Source organism: Atractosteus spatula, chromosome 11 (assembly GCF_055471065.1).
Source record: "Atractosteus spatula isolate fAtrSpa1 chromosome 11, fAtrSpa1.hap1, whole genome shotgun sequence".
Lineage (NCBI taxonomy): Eukaryota > Metazoa > Chordata > Actinopteri > Semionotiformes > Lepisosteidae > Atractosteus > Atractosteus spatula.
Genome location: NC_142716.1, coordinates 42438564 through 42457126, shown reverse-complemented (window position 1 = coordinate 42457126; position 18563 = coordinate 42438564). Strand labels below are relative to the sequence as shown.

Below are 18563 nucleotides of genomic sequence, written 5' to 3'. Positions count from 1 at the left end.
CTGGGAAAAGAGATGGCACAACAAGAGCCTTAGACAAGGATGCCAGAGTACACAGTGCACAAAAAAGGAAATCTCTCAATACCTTTCCTGTACAGAATACGAGAAACCCTGAATTATTTCAACAGTTTCTTTTTGCTCTTTGCATTCCCTTAAACTTAGAACAGAATGAACGGTGAAGTATGAGGCATAATGCACACGGCAACTCCAGTCCGCTAGGCCTGATTTCTGCAAGTTTCATGCATATTTGTCAATTAGCACCTAAGGCAGAAATAAAACAGGTGATTTGACTTCATTTCCAAATACGGTAATTGAAGATGTAGTCAAATCCAAAGGACCCACTAGTGCTCAAGGGCTAGTTGTCCATCCCTGACACAGAGCTTGCAGGAGTTACACATAAGCATTTTGATTTAGACATAAGCACAAATGTTAATTTTAGTTAGTTACTAAGGTGCACTATATATGTAATAGATGCTATTGGTTCCAATTGCATTTTTAATGCCACTCAATACATAAGTAACAGGATATTTCCTCAGATAACAGTGGCTGAGGATGTACTCACACTAAACATTTGATTTAATTGCCCTTCTCTAGTAATACAAGACTGAATACAGATTTTAACTGATACTGTTACTGTCAGGAAGGCTTTGCGGGTGTACTACTGACCTGCCCCATTTATAAAAGAGTCTTCCAAAAATACAAATTCTTGCAAACCAATGTGCTGGTTCAGTGCTGAACATGAAGCATGATTTTACTTCATCATCAGAGACAACCCACACAACATCGGGTAAAATGAATCCAGTTTTAATTTGAACACCAATAACAAATTGTTATAACACCAACGGCAATATAGAAAAAATCTGTTTGCTTACCACTGACTGCCAGGTTGCCATTCTCAGACACCTCAAACTTGTTGGAGGCAGGCATGAGGCGAACTTCCAGCTGCACTGTGCCTGAGGAAACCAAAACATCACAGCATGGTGATTAGAATTCCCGAGGGAACCAACACTGAGGTCACACAAATAAAGAATGCAGGACGTTCCTGAAGTGCCCATTCAAATGTTTCCTTTAAAAAGGTTTTGAGAGGTCCCCCTTTTCCCAAGAATGCAGAGCAACAATCTGTGATTCAAGAAATTGACTGTTTGTACTGTAGCGGCGAGGCTTATTAATAAGAAAGAATTAAGTGTTCTGAGCCTTCCCAAATGAGGCCCCATTTCTCTGTTCATCTCTGTGGTGCAGCCACAGAGAGACTATTCATGCAGGGTGATTTAAGGTCCTAGGACAGCTCCCAAAGGGGGATGCACTTAGCTAAGTCTGGCTATCATGATCAATGGTCATCCACTGGCGCCTATCTGTCTAGGGAGTGCCAGTTGGACATCTGGACTGCATTACTAAGTGTCAGGACTAAGTGACTCATATCTCACCTTGATCAACCAATCAGGGACTGGTAGGGCCGAGTAACCCACGTGGGACTCTGATGCCCATGGAACTTTCAGCCAATGAATGAGCTGAAGTTCCTCCAGGTAAAAACAGGCAACACAGAGAGCCTGAGAGATTCAGATTCGGGAGATTCAGTAAGATTCAGGAGTGGACTTCTGTGGACTTTTCTAAAGGGAATTCAAAGGAGAATTCCAGGGCAGGACAGCCCAGGAGCAGAAGGCTCCCAAGGGCAGGACATTCTCGCAGCGCGCCTCCTGTCCATCCTGAGACTCAGCCCGGACAACCACGGAACGGCCAGTGTGTCCGAGTGCCAGAACTTTCCTTTGTTCTAAGAGTCTAGAGCGGAGGTTGCCAGAGAGTAACCCGAGGATCCACCCGAGGTTAGCACCAGCAGCAGGCCTCGTGAACAGGTCGGAACTGTGGAAAGCTGAATCACTATTCAGAACTAGCTCTTCATCAGGAACGAACCGGTCCTCTTCCTGACTTGCTGGGACCCACAGTCATCTTTTCTCCTGTGCACAAACTTTGCTAGTTAAAGCCAACACTAACTAGCCGGTCAGTGAGCATCAGCAGCGCACCGTCGCAAGCCGCACAGCACAGCCTGGCACGGAGCCAGAGAGCGCGGATTGGACAGCAACAGCCTGCAACTGTTTCTTTGTGCCCGCAGGAGATCTGAATCCCCAGAGATTGGATGAGTATTCAACTTCAATGCATTACAGCTCGAGAATTCAACTGTTATCCCAACCAGTTGATATCAATTTAATTCCTAAGAGTTCTGTACTTGTTTTGAGTATCTAATGTAGAAGTTATAACCAAGTTCATTTATGAAACGGTCTTAATGAATGATATACTGAACGTATGTCCTCTTGATGTGTAACTCTTCGTAACTGATTGAATATATACCTTTTGTATTCTGATAACCCTCACGATAAGATCTGTTAGGTTTATATGCATATTCTATGTATTAATAAATGTATCCTCGTGTATTAGTACCTGTGTGTGTGCGTTGTTTGAGTTATGTCGCATGGTTGGATTCTAAAGCCATCAAAAGAATCAACTTTGTGATTTACTGCTACAATTAATAATTGTCTCAGTAAATGCCCAAACCCTACAGAACTGGTGCCTTAAGAGAGCCACTATGATTACATATTTGGCGTCCCTGAACGGCTATGAAACATTACAGTACTCTAGTCCTAGTACGTTCTAGGTAAGTTATGTATATGGTACTTGTTTCAGGACTGTATGTAAGAGTGTTGGGAGGAAAACAGACCTCTCACATGTTTGTTTGTTTTTTCTGTCTCATTTGATTTAATAGTCAGAGGAGATCTCTTAATCTCTCTGTTTCAGATAGTGTATTCACTCTCTCCCCATTCACCACAGGACTCGCTCTGTCACCTGCTGGTCTCTCTTCTGTAAGCCATGTCTGTAAGCATGAGGCTTGCCCTCGTGCTCTCTCATATCTGAGGTCAGACTCTGGCTCAGGTGACCGTACAGGGCAGTCTCTCACCTGTCTTGGGTAGGATGGTGGCCCTGTGAATGGTGACATCCTCGAAGATCACGGGGGTCTGCTCCATCACTGACCCCAGGCTGCGCATCAGCGTCCGCCAGGCCAGCACCAGGTACCCAGTGGCTGGGTACAGAACGCGCCCATCAATGCAGTGCCCAGTCATGTAGTAGTCTGGGGATTCAGGGCTCATGTCTACAAAGGAGAGAACAAGAGAATAATATTTTAACATTCTTATGTAGTCTTGATCAGTTTTTCAGGTTCTGTGAGCGATAAGTAATTAAAAACATCAAATGAGAGGAGACCTGGCAAGTTTCCTAATTTGTTTTAGAACACAGTGATCCATAGTACACCGTCACTGCGTCAGGAATACGTTGACCTTTTACTTATTGAAAACAAACTCAACACAAATGTCACTCAAAAACAGGTGTCACAGAATGCAAACCATTGAAGGAGGAACAGGCTGTGATTAATTAAGTTGTATAAGTGGCCAAGATTGTGTAAATGTATGTCTCTCCCCAGTTTTCAACTTCAAGTTTTCTAATGTAGACAGTGGGGCAGGGACCAATTAACAACAATTTAAGAACACACTGGCCGTTCAGACATGAAGCAATTACCACACCCTAGGTACTGACGCATGGACTTGTGAGGGGTTGCTGAGCCAGTCTAAACCAGACCTTCGGCAGAGGGGGGAGCAGGAAGCAAACAAAGAAGTGACCCTTTTTGTATTTGCTAGGTGGTGTAGTTGTGCAGGAATAATTCGTTTTTGAGGCTGATAAAATTACATTTTGGCTCATGCACAATTGATTTTAATTTGTAGTCCACATTATCTATACTAACAGGAACACAGTATTCTTTTTATACACCTCGATTTCTGCTGTTTTGCATGTTTTTGCCTATACAACATTCAGATGTGTGAGTTTTGTTTCAGTGAAAAGTAAATTGTCATCTAAGTATTCAAAAAAGTATTTGGTTCTCACCAATGTTATAGACTGTGGCTGAGGTGGAGCCACCGGAGCCAGTGGGGAAGTCTTCAACACTCGGGACGTCCCAGACCTGTGAGTGGTCCCAAACAATGTGGGGGGAGATCAGTGGGGTTCCCGTGGGGACAGGATACTCCACAGGAGGGTACAGCTTGTTACTGTCCACGTTGATCCTGGAGGGCATAGAAACGCACTCAGAGGACATCCCAAAACTGGCAGAGTTGGCAACTATTAGTGCAGCAAATTATGTAGGGCAAGCAGAGTAGGCACATAAATAATAAGTAGGTAAATAGCACAGACTATTGTTGTACACTCTTACCCAGTTTCAAAAACAGTCTATAATTAAGATATCCGAGTGGCTATGTGTCTAGCTAGAATAAACTGTAAATGAACAACAGAAATGTACATACTGTACTGTAAATTGTACTGATTTCTGATTAATCCTCCAGACATTCCCCTTACTAGACCTAAAGGCTATGGCTGCGGACACTCTGGAACACACGAGGAAAGTGATTCTCTTATCACACACCCAGAGTCTAACTGCCCCTGAATTCATGGGGCACATTTACCCATTCATGTAGATCTTGCCGATGTGCGTGAGGAAGAACTCCAGGTTGTTGGCGTGACCTCTCTTCATCAAGGGCAAGATGGAGCAGGTGGGCTTCAGGCTCCTCTTCAGGATGGCCTGCAGGGAGAGCCAGTGAGAGGTCAGCCAGAACATTCCCATTTCTGACCAGCTGTGGCAGGAACCAGACTCATGTGGCTTGCATAGTGACTGTCTGGCCTCTGCATGACATTGACTCCAACTCTGTGTTCTCAGGCACTCCCAATATTTTTGAGCATATTATTGTTATTATTGTAATCGCATTTTACTTTATTCCTGTGGAGACTACCACAGCATTCCACTCACTTATTGTTACATATCTGTTATGTCTTGTCCCAGACTCTGCAGCCAACGTGATCTCACTGTTGGTTAATGAGTCAATTTATTTGTTGTTTAATGAAATCAGAATCATAATTAACTGACGTTTGATCTTAAATGGTGCCTGCACAAGACCACTACCAACGAGCAAACTGAACACGGGATATATAATTATTTTAGAAATGGATTGATTTTTAATTGGAGATCAGGAACAAAACTCCGCAAAAAAACACTATCAATGCAAAGCTTCTAGAAAAATAATGATACGCTCCGCTAAGAATAATAAAATTAATCTGGGTGAATCATATTCATGGAGATTCTGTTTCACAGGACATTGAAAACACTGTAAATAACTTCATTAGCAACACAAAGAAACATGTCCTCCTTGAAGCCTTGTTAATGGCTTTGCTGTTTCTTAACATTAATGAAGGAAATAGGAGGGCAGAGATATGCTTTGTTAATATGAATAAGATGAGATTCACAATTAAATCTGAAAAGTTTACTCCAGTGCTATATTACAATATCGTCTCTCAGTTTCAATCACATAACTTTAAGAATCAAACAGAAAAGAGTGAACAATTCAGGTTATAACTTTAACACAACAGCAAACAAAATATGCTGAAATTATTTTTATACACAGTTATATTAATTTATCACATAGTTTTCTGACATGTCAGTGATAACATCTAAAGTCTTGGTCCACACCTGGATTCAGCCCAGTGCTTCAGACCACAGCACTCTGCACGCCGCACTCAGATAGGCTAGCGCAGGATGAACCATTTTGTATTTCAATGATGGGAGGGTCAGCCGTCTCATATCTACAAGAGTGTGTACGGGTCTCACCTGCAGCAGGGCATGTGGGGCAATCTCCACGACCACAGCGTTGTCCGGCACGAGGCTCAGGCCTTCCTGGAAGAGCACGGGGCTCACCAGGTTGTTGACATGGTACTCGGCAGAGGAGTACTGGGCCAGGGGGCTACCCCAGTCCTGCTGGGGGATGGAGGTGCTGATCCAGCGGGGGGTGCGAGGCTTGGGGTCCACGATCACCTGCATGGGGAGGAGGGGAGGGGAGGAGGTCAAGCTTTGGTAAAGCCTCTAAAACTTCTCCAGGTTTAGAGTCAGCCCACAGACCTCAGGAACTAGTCCTTATCCAACTGGCCGCTGAGACGCCTTTGTCATAGTCTAAAAATACTGTAACGACACCTTTACTTATCAAGTCTGCGGTTAAGTGCCGGCAACTTGAACCTGCAGTTACTTTGTGTCTCAGAGGAGTACTTTCACAGATAAGAACATAGGAACAGTTACAAACGAGATGAGGGCATTTGGCCCATCTAGTCTGTTTGGAAGTTAGTGGTTAATTGATCCAAGGATCTTATCCAGCCATATTAAGCATTCTAGGTTTTAAACGCACTTATATGCTGGGTTGACTTTGTCAATGCCCTTGAGGATTTTTAATATTTGTGTCTAACAGTTATAGGGTTAAGGCCTGACTCCAATGCAAGATCAACAGTAACAAAAAACAGCATTGTAGTATGGGTAATCTATTATACCTATGATATTTTATATAAAACCATGATATATTTTCTTAATCAAACTGAACAGTGTACATTTTATGAACATCATAAATTCTTAAGTAAAATTGGAAAGATATCTGTTTTGCCAAAGCTATGTTTGGCTGATGTCCTATAGCTGGCACGCCCTCTGTGGTGTTGACATGAAACAAACTGAACCACGAATCACCCTACTGTACGTTAGCGTGTTCCCTCAGCACGGTCACCTCTTACCTTCTTGAGCGCCTCGAGCAGGGAAGGCGCGATGGCGGCCATGTAATAGGAGTGAAAGGCCACTCCAGCGCTGCGCACCTCTTTGGCAAACACTCCACTCTCCTTCAGCTGGGCCACAAACGTGCTCACCTCCTCCTGCTCAAACCAAAGGCAAAGCCCAGAGAACTCAGCAAACCACTTCACATTAAGGACCCCAAATCCCATTTAAGTCATGAAAACCATAAGTACATTATGCATAATGTATAATGTGGATATGTATAATGCATAAGCATTATACATTTCTATGTAAGTTATTTGCACTGAAAAAGCTCAGATCTGCCATCCATTTTTATCCAACAGACATACACACTTTGTCAAACTAAAGCTTATTTTCTGTAATAACTCCCTGAATATATGAGGTCAGAGCGATTTGTATGTGTAGTTACGTAATCTTTGTGTACTGGAGTCACAATGCTGAATGAATAAAACCTAAAAGAAGCATTAAAACCCAAGGACAACAATTATACATTTTTTCCTTCAAATACACATTTTAGATTTCACATTTTCTAATAACAATGTGTATTGCATTTGGAGTAGTGTACAACTGAGCCTTTCGGGAGCCGCTGATTATGGGGGCGTGCTGTTGTTACCTGTGGTCCAGAGATGGTAACAGTGTCTTCTGCATTATGGCAGGCAGGGACTACCCCCTGAGGGCACTGTGCTTTACACTCCTCCCACGTCAGCCCTGCAGTGAAACACACCAACACGGTCTACATACCAACACATCTTATTCTAACTCATCACACCAAGCTTTTTTGCCCCAGGTTTACTTTTTGTTTTCATCTGGGGTATTTTGAAGGTCACCAATATTTTAAAAATTTTTTAAATGTTTCTCTTTTGCTTCTAATCCCAGCTTCAGAGGTTACAAACAAGAGGAGGTCGTTGGGCCCATCTAGCCTGTTTTGTACCTATAGTTGGGTTAAGGATCTACTTTAAAAAATCTGGGGTATCAGCTTTATTAATATGGCTGCTAGGATTGTCATATAATCCCACAACCCCTTGCCACATATACACTATAAAAGAAATAAATTGCTTTGAAACGTTTTAAAAGAATGAGAAATTCTAGACTTTTTCCATGTAAGAGCTTGCAATCTGTTTTGTTCTGAAAGATTCCTACAGATACTGACATTTATGAGTTTGTTATTCTAGATAGCACACTGCTAGAGCTTTATTAAAAAACCCTTCAATTGTGCCACCATCCTGCACAACTAGAGCTTGAAATCTGAGACTGCGTCTTACCAACAGCAGCCATGCCCCCAGGAGGGAGGTTGGCCTCCTTGATACTCTTCCCTCTCCAGTAGGCGGCCAGAATTGCCTCGCCGTGGCTTAGAGATCCGTCGGCATATCCGCACGCTAGCTCTCCCACTGAGTGTCCCACAATGCCATCTGGCTGCAGCCCCATCTTGTCAAGCATGTCAATCTGAGCGATCTGGGGAGCAGACAGCACTCTCTTTGAACATCTCCAGCCCTTAATGCAGAAACGTCTTTACAGCAGTCATAACCTCATCGTAACAGGACCATGCAATGTTTAGGCTCCCAGATCCACACTTCAGCACTCTCACTCCATGTTTTCTCACTCTATCTAATCGACCACCCAGAATCAACTAAGGGATTATTGCATTCTTCACATACGGTACAATGAAGGATTTTTTCCCCAAAACGTTTCTGAGAAAAAATACAAACTGAGGGTATTAGCCCCTCTGCAGAACCGAGGCTGGTAAATGTATGAGCTTATATACTACCTGCAAATGTCCTTCCCTGTCATCCCACCCCACTCTGCCCTGTGCCGCTCCTAACCTGGATGGCTGCGAGCCCTACGAAGGCGTGCACGGTGTCCTCAAACGTGGACTCATCCGCCTCCATCAGGAGCTTGGACACGCACAGGCCTGTGTCCTGCAGGGCCACGTCCGAGCGCAGGATGGACTCCCGGAACTCCTGCAGCTGCATCAGACTGCGGCCCATCCCTGCCCACTGCGTGCCCATCCCTGCACATGCAAACACAAACACACGCAGAGCACTCAGACGGTATCATGATTCTGCGAAGAAGTATGTCACGCAGTGTATGAAATAGTATCATAATCATGTTTATTCATAGAGAAAATCTTGCAAAATATTTAGCACATGTATACACCACCGTTGCTGGTGTACCTCTACTCCATCTCAATGGCAACACTCACCTGAACAGATGTACCACAGAGGCCTGGGCGTGGCCTGGGCTTGCTGGATCTCCATGATGTCCGCCTGGCTGCCAACCAAAGCGTAGCCTCTGCAAGGCATGCTAGCAGTGGGTACGCCTGACACCTCGTTTAACATGCTCAGGAAGCTGGCGTTGCCGCTGTATTCCTTAGCCTTCTGAATGAACGTGCTCACTGCCTCCTCCGTCCGTCCGCAGGCCTGTACCAGCCAGGGCACTTCGGGGGCCAGCAGGGGGCGAGGTTGGGAAAGTGCACCAGGGGGCCGCAAGATCACATGTACATTGGAGCCCCCAAAGCCAAAGGAGTTGATGCCCACAATGCCCCCCTTAATGGGCAAAGGCTCAGAGACCACGCGGACTCTGCCATCGGTGAGAGCTGGTATGTCGGGGTTGGGGGTGTTATAATGGATGTTGGGCGCCCACACACCATGCTCTAGGGATAGAATAACCTGAGCAAGAAGAGAGAGAGGAGGAGATATAAGTTAGCAAACCCTTTGCCATTTACTGATTTACATTTTTTTTTTTAAATAAAAAATGGCTGTGTTTTCTGTGCACTGCATTTTGCATATCCAAAGATGTTGGAACCTAGATTGAGAACCATCATTTAAATTAAGAGAAAACATTACCCATATGGCTAAGGCCCTTATTTCATTTAGTTGCAAGCAAGATATCAGACTAGAATGGATCTAGTATCTTTATCATCTATAAGAAACCTGAAAATATGTGCATGAATCAGGTTCCTTAAACAACTGAGGTTTTTAGCGACCAAATGCATTTGCCAGCATGCTCCCACTTACCTTGGCCAGAGCTGCTAGGCCTGAGGCGGGCTCAGGGTGGCCCATGTTGGATTTGGTGGAGCCAATCAACAGGGGCTCGCGCTCTGATTGGCAGAAAACGCTGACAATCCCATTGACTTCCTGCGGATCGCCGACCTGGAAGTGATGTTTTAATCGTCAAAACCTGGACGTGCTGGCGGCCGTTCAGCTGTGTAGTCTGGACAGACATTCTGTTTTCATTTGCAACGTGAGTAAAGGGTAGGGACTACTGCAACTGTCCTTGATTTAAGTCAGTTTATGTTAGCAGTTCATTGATCTGTTATCTGTGAGAAATCACGTCTGTGTCCATGTCCAGCGGCCCTAACATGGCTGTGGTTGATGCTTGTTGCTGTTGCATGCACTGTACTCCTCACTGTGAATATTTGTATCTGGCGTGTGCAGGCAGAGAGCTGCAGTATTGTAGCTCACCTTAGTGCCAGTGCCATGGGCCTCCACATACTCCACCTCTTCAGGAGGGATCTGTGCCTCTTGGTAGAGAGCACGCACCAGGCGCTGTTGCATCTCTCCAGAGGGGAACGTCACACCTGAAAGGGGGAAAAAGTAAAGAGGAGGTGTTGTTGGGAAGCAACATGTGTACGATACAGTCCACAGTACAGTACTGACCTCAAGACAAGAACATCTACACATTACCTCTCCCATTCTTGTCATTATGGCACTGAAAGAACGAGACAAAACCTGTCATCCAGACTGTTCACATAAAAGCTGTCCAAGTGTTATTACTCTACTTGAGCGGAATTTAGATAGAAGGTTTTGCACCTCCAATGTTAAACAACAATGAATAATTCTCTGCATCTGTATAGCGCTGTTCATCCTGCAGGATGATGCATGTATTTCATAAGGGTTTGAAATACTGAACATTTCACTGCTTGCAGTGATGGATGTCAGACACATGTTTCCTGCCACTTGGGGAGTCTACTCTTTTGACTAAGGTGTACATAATATTTTGGTCAGTGATTGTATATACAGGTCCAGCACACAGGTCATTTAAGAGACCTATTTTGGGGTGTAACTCATAATAATTAACTAGAGTCAAAGGAGGTAATGCCTACATTGTAAAAAGATTGCCAAAGCTGTTTTTGCACAATGTTATCCTCTGCAGAAGTCATGCAGCTTCATTTTATGGAAGAGAAATGAGACAAGCCAAAACATTCTTTAAATATTGTTTGGCTATTTTTGATCATCTTCCATTACTGTAAATATTTAATGTGTCCTGACAGTGAATATGGTGTGACAGGCCATCATTCAAAATCTCCAGTCATTTGTACTGACAACTGATCATGATCTCACCATGACAGGTTAAGGGTCGTAACTGAAGAAACTGTTATCTGTGATTACAAAAGCCTAGTTAATGGGATCTCAACAGGTTTCTCTTAACAGTGTGCCAAAATGCAAGTAACAAATGTGCTGACAATAAGGCTTAATGATACCAGGAACCAAGCCACTGTATCACTTTGCAATGTAACAAATGGCATTAAAATATGGTTAAAGGTTACGGTATAATATTAACCCAGCAGATGACAGAAATATTTTGTATAGCAGTCAGGGACACAAAAATAGAAATCACTATGAACCTAGAATCACAAATGCTAACTAAGTTGCTGGTAATATAACTGATTTCAAAGAAAGCAAAAATAATGTTTTTTTTAATTTAATGGTTTTCTGAAAATTAAGGCATCATGAATCAGGATGTTTACTACAGTATATGCCAGATAGATTTAAAAAAGCTTGGAAATCGTGTACACTTTAACTTCTCTTTAGTCACATGGGCCTGAATGCTACAACCTTTATTACACACATACTGTACAATCAAGGGATCTTTTGTTCACTGAATACATAGTATTTGCAAAGCAGTAAAACTCCTAGGGGCTTACTCATCATATCATAGTGATAACTCAGGTTATCATAGTGTTAAATGGACTGAGAGTCTGTGACTCCCACCCTGAGTGGGATGTTGGTCTGTTGCCAGGATTACCTACATTACTGGTCTCCACATACTGAGCTACTATAGGTGGATTAGAGCATCTGGGGTCAAGATTCTTCCCCAGGGTGTTACAACAGCAGTGTCTGCAGCGGGGAGTTAAACCCACAGCCTGTCTGTTTTGAGTTGAAAAGTTACCCGTTACTTTGTAATGTCCTCTACATAGTACATACAGCTCAAACATTCAGATCAATAACCTGACTATTACTGAATTCAAAGTATATCATAGTAAGAGGATACACCATACAATGTACAGCATCAAGCACAGTACATATAATTTGCAATTTGGAAAGGGTATGATTATCCCCTTCTCACCATTCACAACATTTAAAAAAGCTATTCGTTTTTATAACATTACAGGCAAGAAAGCAAGAAAGTGAATGTAGACTACATTGTATCATCATTGTACATGAAGGAATAAAGAGCACGTGTGACTACAACTATGTTGCCCAGACTGCAGAGGGCAAAAACCTGTTGAATGAATCACAAGATAGAAGGAGCATATGCACAGGCAGACGTCATTGAAGGTTAAACACAGATCACCGTTAGAAACTGAGAGTGTGACGGAGTGCTCTTTCATAGTCCAGAGCTCTGTCTATAAACAGCATTAATCTACAGTAACATCAGGGTGACTGTTTACAGCCCTGTCCAGGCTCTAGAGCCTCTATCCCTGCATTCCCAAACCATGTTGATAAATATAGCCTGAGAATGGGGTAAGTGTTACAGAGGTGACTAGGGGAAAGGTTCCATGCCCAATCACGTAGTGTAAATCACTCAATCTAAAGTATCGCTCCTGGTTATGTCACTGTCTCAGGGCTCCTTACTGCTCAGAAGTTCAGCTGATTTGACTTCAGAGAAAAGGGTCTACGACGCAGTACTGTACCTTGCTCCTTATAGCCATCTGTGTTGTTGCCTGCGTTGAGCACTGTGGCGTACACCCGTCTGGCCATGGACCTCTTAGTCAGCAGCACAGCCACAGCAGCCTCTGAGCGGCAGTACCCATCCCCTGGGAAGCAGAAGCAAGTGGTTGGCGCTTCAGTAATCCTGTTGTGTGATAGCAGGGTTTTCGCCATATATCTTTTCCTTGCAGGGCTGAGCTCTAACGCTGGTATAGAACACCATTACTTCACCTTGAAGGTGGTTATGCAAAGGAGTCTGACAGAATAGTGTGAAAGAGCATAGAGAGGTATTAAGACTTGCCACAGGGCACAGATAGGCTGGAGATGTTATTAAGTAAGAGACATTATTCTACATGAGAAGACGAGCTCTTAACATGAATATGACAGTGCAGTGTGTTGAAGTTCACATCTCAGTGTCAACACAGCTGAATGGACTCTGAAAGTCTCAGGAATAGATATGGACGTAAAGCCATTTTGGATTCTGTAATGAAAATACTTGTCTGTTGTTCTTAATATTCCCCGCCCTGCACATATGTAATAAGATAGCTTGTTCAGAGATTAAGATTATCGGGAATTCCTCCACTTGTCCATCTTAGGTGCTACAGTATGTACAGTTTCACATGTCTCCCTGCTCCACAGGGCCGTACCTGAAGCATCGAAGGACTTGCACGTGCCTCCGGGACTCAGCATGCCCAGCTTCATGAACTGCACCGAGGTGTTTGGCTTGAGCAGGAGGTTGACTCCTCCCACCAGGGCGGAGTCGCAGCGGCCATGGCGAATGGCATGAAAGGCGTTCTCCAGAGCCAGGAGACTGGAAGAGCAGGCTGTGTCAATGGCGGTGCTGGGGCCTGTAGGGCACGCAGACACACATGGGACAAACTGAGCAACTGACTCCACAGAAAGCGAGAGACACTACACTGAACAACTGAGAAGAAACAGCTGAGATGTGACATTACCCAGGCTACTCCCTGAGTAATAGCCTCACAAAAGAATTAAAGAATTACAGGACACTGCAGATGTTTTAACACATACTGCAACACCACCAGTTACTTTAGGTAAAGCACAGATTATATACACACACTAGGAAGGCCTAAAACATCTGAGCATGGAATAGCAGTACATGTCTCTGATTTTGCAGTTCTATATAGTCTGTGTTGAATATATTTAACATTCAGAGCACAATATTTAAAATTAAGTTTATTTAATCTCAGGAAAAATCTGGAACTTTCCAGTCTATGACAAACCATGACTCATTATACTATATGTCTCAGAATTAGTTTTATACTTTTGTTGAAAAAGTTCTTCATTTTTAATAAAAAATGATTGTTGTTATAGATACTTTATAACTGCCATGATACCAAAATAAAGAATGTACTGTACTCCTGCTTGTGTAAATTGTGGTTTATGACTGAAAAACAAAAACAATTGGAAAGGAAAAAGAATAATTTAAAGACTCTCTCTACTTTCTGAAGGCCAATATATAAAACAAGGCTCACTCTGGATACAGTAGCTACATAGCTGCCTAAATGGCAGCTGGGAAGTACAGCCTCACTCAGCCCTACCATTGAAGTCAAAGAAGTAGGAGAGGCGATTGGCGAACATGGCACGCTGACAGCCTGTCATGCTGTATCCCAGCAGCTCCTCGGGGTCCCGACTGAAGGCCTCTGCAGCCTCAGAACCGCTGACACCGATGTACACCCCTGTATTAGAGCCACGCATGGACACTGGGTTTATTCCTGAGAGGAGAAAGAACAACACGGTTATTAGCACACACAGGGCCACAGTGGACCACCTGTATGAGTGTCATTAGGTCCTGGACGTGAAACCCAGACTGTCCGTCAAAAGCTCTGCTGTCCAGTAGAACTTACTTCAAACTCCCAAGTGCGCTTCAAAAGTACCAGAGTCTGTTCGGCCCCTTGAGTATGGGGCTCAACAAGCACTCCAAGCGAGCACTTTTAAGGGTTCACCCACTTGGGAGCCACCATTATTTTGAAAGTTTTAACATTGAAAACCCTGAGGCTCAAATACTCAAATACACACAACAGCTCTGCACTGACATGAGAGGCTAGAGCAGTGTGTGGGTCTCTGTCGCACTGACTCACCTCCATCTACTATGGCTTCATATGAGATCTCCAACATCAGCCTGAGCTGGGGGTCCATAGTGTGGGCTTGTTTGGGGTGAACACCGAAAAACGAGGCATCAAATCTGTTGATCTCTTTCAGCTTTCCATTCCTTTGGGGCAGACCATACAGTCCTGAGAAGGAAGCACAGTGATCCAGGATGAAGAGGGTACGGAAAAAAAGAGTGATGTCTTTGCACTGTTCAAGGGAAATTCATTATGTATGTAATAGTATGAGTGTGTAAAAAACTCAGGTTTAAACTGATTATAGTAAGTGAAGTATCTGTATCAATACCACAGTATATTTCTGTCCTCTCTTGGACTTTTAGAGCTACCGTACTTCCTGATGCCCTACAGAAGTCCCTACAGAAGTGTTCACAAATGAGAGTGCCACTGTAGGCCAACTCCTAATCGGTCGTTTGCCAAATATTCACATTACTAAGAAATAAAAAGTATCCATAATTACATAATTACAACTGTACATCTGCATTTTCTATTAGGATTCTTAGGCCTTACAAGATTTTCTTCAGTGTAGAAATGCAGTGTATATCTGTTATAAAACAATTACAAAACAAGACTGAATGAATTTGTTTTCAAGGGTGTGAATGCATTTATAGCCAACAGTACTTTTACGGGAAATGTTTGGAAAATAAATTAGGCCTACCTTTAATTAGAATTTTAAGTAATTTGCAAATTTATTTATTTTTTAAATTTCAATTAAAAACAACCAGTATGGTCCTGTCTTACCAGGGTCTTCACAAACTGGTGGCAGTCAAGAGATATCAGTTATAGCAGATCCAGTCACAGACACAGACTTAATATTCTTGACCTCACCTGGTTTCCACCTCCTGTCATCTTCTGTCACCATGTCCACCCCATTGAAGAGGTTCTCCCAGAATTCCTGAAGGTTGTTAGACTCAGGGAATCTTCCTGAAATCCCAGCTATTACAATGTCCTCCATGATACGAGCGTCTCTGTTATGAGGAACAAGTATGTAAGATAAGACAACAGAAATGCCCCACACAGGGATATTCACAATAGTAAAGCCTCAACAATACCAGAGAGGATGCGAAATTCATTTTGACCACTTTCTATTGATATGGTTTAAATATTACATTACATCCATTACATAGCCAGCAGCCATATCATTCTGCAACTCACAACTGGCAACCCACTGAAGCTCAGCAGGTGTGAGCCTGGTCAGTAGCTGGATGGGAGACCTCCTGGGAAAACCTAAGGTTGCTGCTGGAAGAGGTGTTAGTGGGGCCAGCAGGGGGCCCTCACCCTGCGGTCCATGTGGGTCCTAATGCCCCAGTATAGTGACAGGGACACTATACTGTAAACAGGCGCCGTCCTTCGGATGAGACGTAAAACCGAGGTCCTGACTCTCTGTGGTCATTAAAAATCCCAGGGCATTTCTCGAAAAGAGTAGGGGTGTAACCCCGGCATCCTGGCCAAATTTCCCATTGGCCCTTACCAATCATGGCCTCCTAATGATCCCTATCTATGAATTTGCTTCATTACTCTGCTCTCCTCCCCACTGAGAGCTGGTGTGTGGTGAGCGATCTGGCTTGCTATGGCTGCCGTCGCATCATCCAGGTGGGGCTGCACATTGGTGGTGGTGGAGGGGAGTCCCCATTACCTGTAAAGCGCTTTGAGTGGAGTGTCCAGAAAAGCGCTAAATAAGTGTAAGCAATTATATTTTAAAGCATATTTTGCAATTGGGGTATCATTGGTAACGCTATATACATATATATGTGAGAAATATCTCATAAAAAGGCAAAGTAGTTTTCATTATGCTGTTGAATGTTATGGCTTTAACATGCCCTGTTCATTTCTGCCTGTTTTCCTTTAAAGGAAAATATGCTAAAATCAGAGGTACTCTGGACCCAAAGTGCACAATTTGAATTCGTTTGACTTGTCCATTGGTTAACAGACAAACAGGTAAATTTAAACAAAGTGGAAGGAAATTATCCGTAATACTGATTACAAAGATGATAAAATCTACAGTAGCTTCCAAAGGGGCAAATAAAGCAGGCAGCTACACCGAGCAATTTCTGTGACATATCTGGAATTTCTTTTACAGTAATCAAGACCATGTAAATTCAAGGACTAAATACTTTACCAATAAATATAGCTTTATTTGCTCAATGCCAGAAAAGCCTTTTTTGACAGTTTCCGGGCAGATTACTGTTCTGTATTTCATTTAGTTCATTTCAGGGTCACCCTTTTTATTGATCGGACACTTGAGGTTACTTTCCAAGCTGGACAAGACCTCAAGCACTGGCAAGACCTCAGCTTGCTTCTCAGTTCTCTCTGTTCTGCAGTTTTGCCTCCCAGACTGCTTGACTGCAGCCTATGCTAACTTTGGGATTCAGCTAATGAACGCAGGAATAACAAGACTCCTTCTGTTCTGCGCTTCCTAAGGAAGGGCGTAATTGAAGTCTGATTTCAAAAGAGCTAAACTTCCACAATGAATTTGCGCCTGAGAGGAGTGAGCTCAGAGCCACGAACGCCCTCAAAGAATACCAGCCTACCAACAGTTATTAGCACCCCAGGGGTAAGTGGAAAGGCATAGCCACCTCTCTGTGTGGCCCTGTGTGCTGGATTGGCCAGTGGATTGCCAAGTACCAAACTGAATCAAAAGCCTTTCTTTGATCTGTCCATCGCCCTGCTAGTTGGGCAGGGAAGTATTTGGGCAGGTTCCCTGCGTGATTCCTACCTGATCTGCACACTAATCTGCATTAGTGGCTATGCACATAGTACTAAACTCAGAACACTATCAATCTGCATGCTTGTTCCCTTATTGTCAACAGTAGGCTTTAAGCAACTATAAAACTTAGCTTGTATACAGTCATTTTATCCATCCATTTTCTAACTGCAATTCAGACTCCAATTCAGAGTCATGGGGTAGCCTTTCCCAGTAAGCAAAGGACACAAGGCAGGGTACGCCCTGGACAAGACAACTGCCTATCACATGGAAGACACACAAACACAGACACACACACACTCAAACCTAGGGCCAATTAACCTGCCCGTCTGTTATCAGACCTTACTGCAAATGCAGGGAGAACATATACTATGAACGTCATGCACAGAGCACTCCACATCTGGAATTGTGAACCCAAGTGTTGGGTGGCAGCAAAGCTAGACTACTGCACCACTGTGCTGGCTGCAGTCATTATATGTAAATTAAGATTCAAAAGTTGAATACAAACCTGAAATGTTTTGCAGGCTAGAAAAAGTCGAGAAGAATAAGGATTGTATTAGAACGTACTGTACAGATCTGTAAATCAGAAGTATCAAAGTGGTGTGAAAGTTCCCAGTACTGTATGTACTACAGACCCCTCACACTTGCACAGGCCCAACATGTATTACCAGCTTTTCTTCTTCAGCACGTGCCAGGCCAGCGAGGGTGCACGGAGCCATGTCTCTACGACTCACATGTGTGCACCTACTGCTGCCAGAGTTGGAGCAGCATGTGGGTGGGTCACTTACAGCTCTGGCACAGGTTGTTTAGTTGTTCACGGATGAGTTATTATCCTGCCTTCTGTTTCTGTGGTAACCCATGCTGAGGAGGAAGGCGGAGAGGCGCCGGGCAGGTTCTCACATGTAAAGACCCATGCGTGTGAGCAGGTGGAGGGAAGAGTGAAGACAGGCACAATGGAAGCTATCCCATGCGCCCTCACTCCAGTAAAACAGTTCAGTGTGTCAGAAGCTCAGAGATAAGCTGACTATACTAAGTGAGCTACCTAGCTATCTACCATATGTCATCCTGTGTCCACTACAGGACTTTTAGAGCTATTGTATGTCGCAAAAACCGACAGAAATGTAAACAAACTAGAATCTTCTTTTAAAAAATCTTTA

At 43.6% G+C, this 18563-nt stretch overlaps 1 protein-coding gene across 1 annotated transcript in view; it reads right to left on the bottom strand.

Moving 5' to 3' along the window:
* fasn (fatty acid synthase) overlaps nt 1-18563 on the bottom strand; it is a 41974-nt gene that overhangs the window by 18386 nt on the left and 5025 nt on the right. The window contains exons 2-18 of the mRNA XM_088926699.1: nt 15531-15670; nt 14679-14831; nt 14139-14312; nt 13224-13424; nt 12561-12683; nt 10108-10223; nt 9661-9795; nt 8847-9312; nt 8467-8654; nt 7909-8098; nt 7260-7354; nt 6631-6765; nt 5690-5893; nt 4494-4609; nt 3922-4097; nt 2945-3136; nt 870-950 (exon numbers count right to left, since the gene is read on the bottom strand). Coding sequence (XP_088782825.1) covers nt 870-950; nt 2945-3136; nt 3922-4097; nt 4494-4609; nt 5690-5893; nt 6631-6765; nt 7260-7354; nt 7909-8098; nt 8467-8654; nt 8847-9312; nt 9661-9795; nt 10108-10223; nt 12561-12683; nt 13224-13424; nt 14139-14312; nt 14679-14831; nt 15531-15670 — 2885 coding nt within the window. The remainder of the gene's footprint in view (nt 1-869; nt 951-2944; nt 3137-3921; nt 4098-4493; nt 4610-5689; nt 5894-6630; nt 6766-7259; nt 7355-7908; nt 8099-8466; nt 8655-8846; nt 9313-9660; nt 9796-10107; nt 10224-12560; nt 12684-13223; nt 13425-14138; nt 14313-14678; nt 14832-15530; nt 15671-18563) is intronic.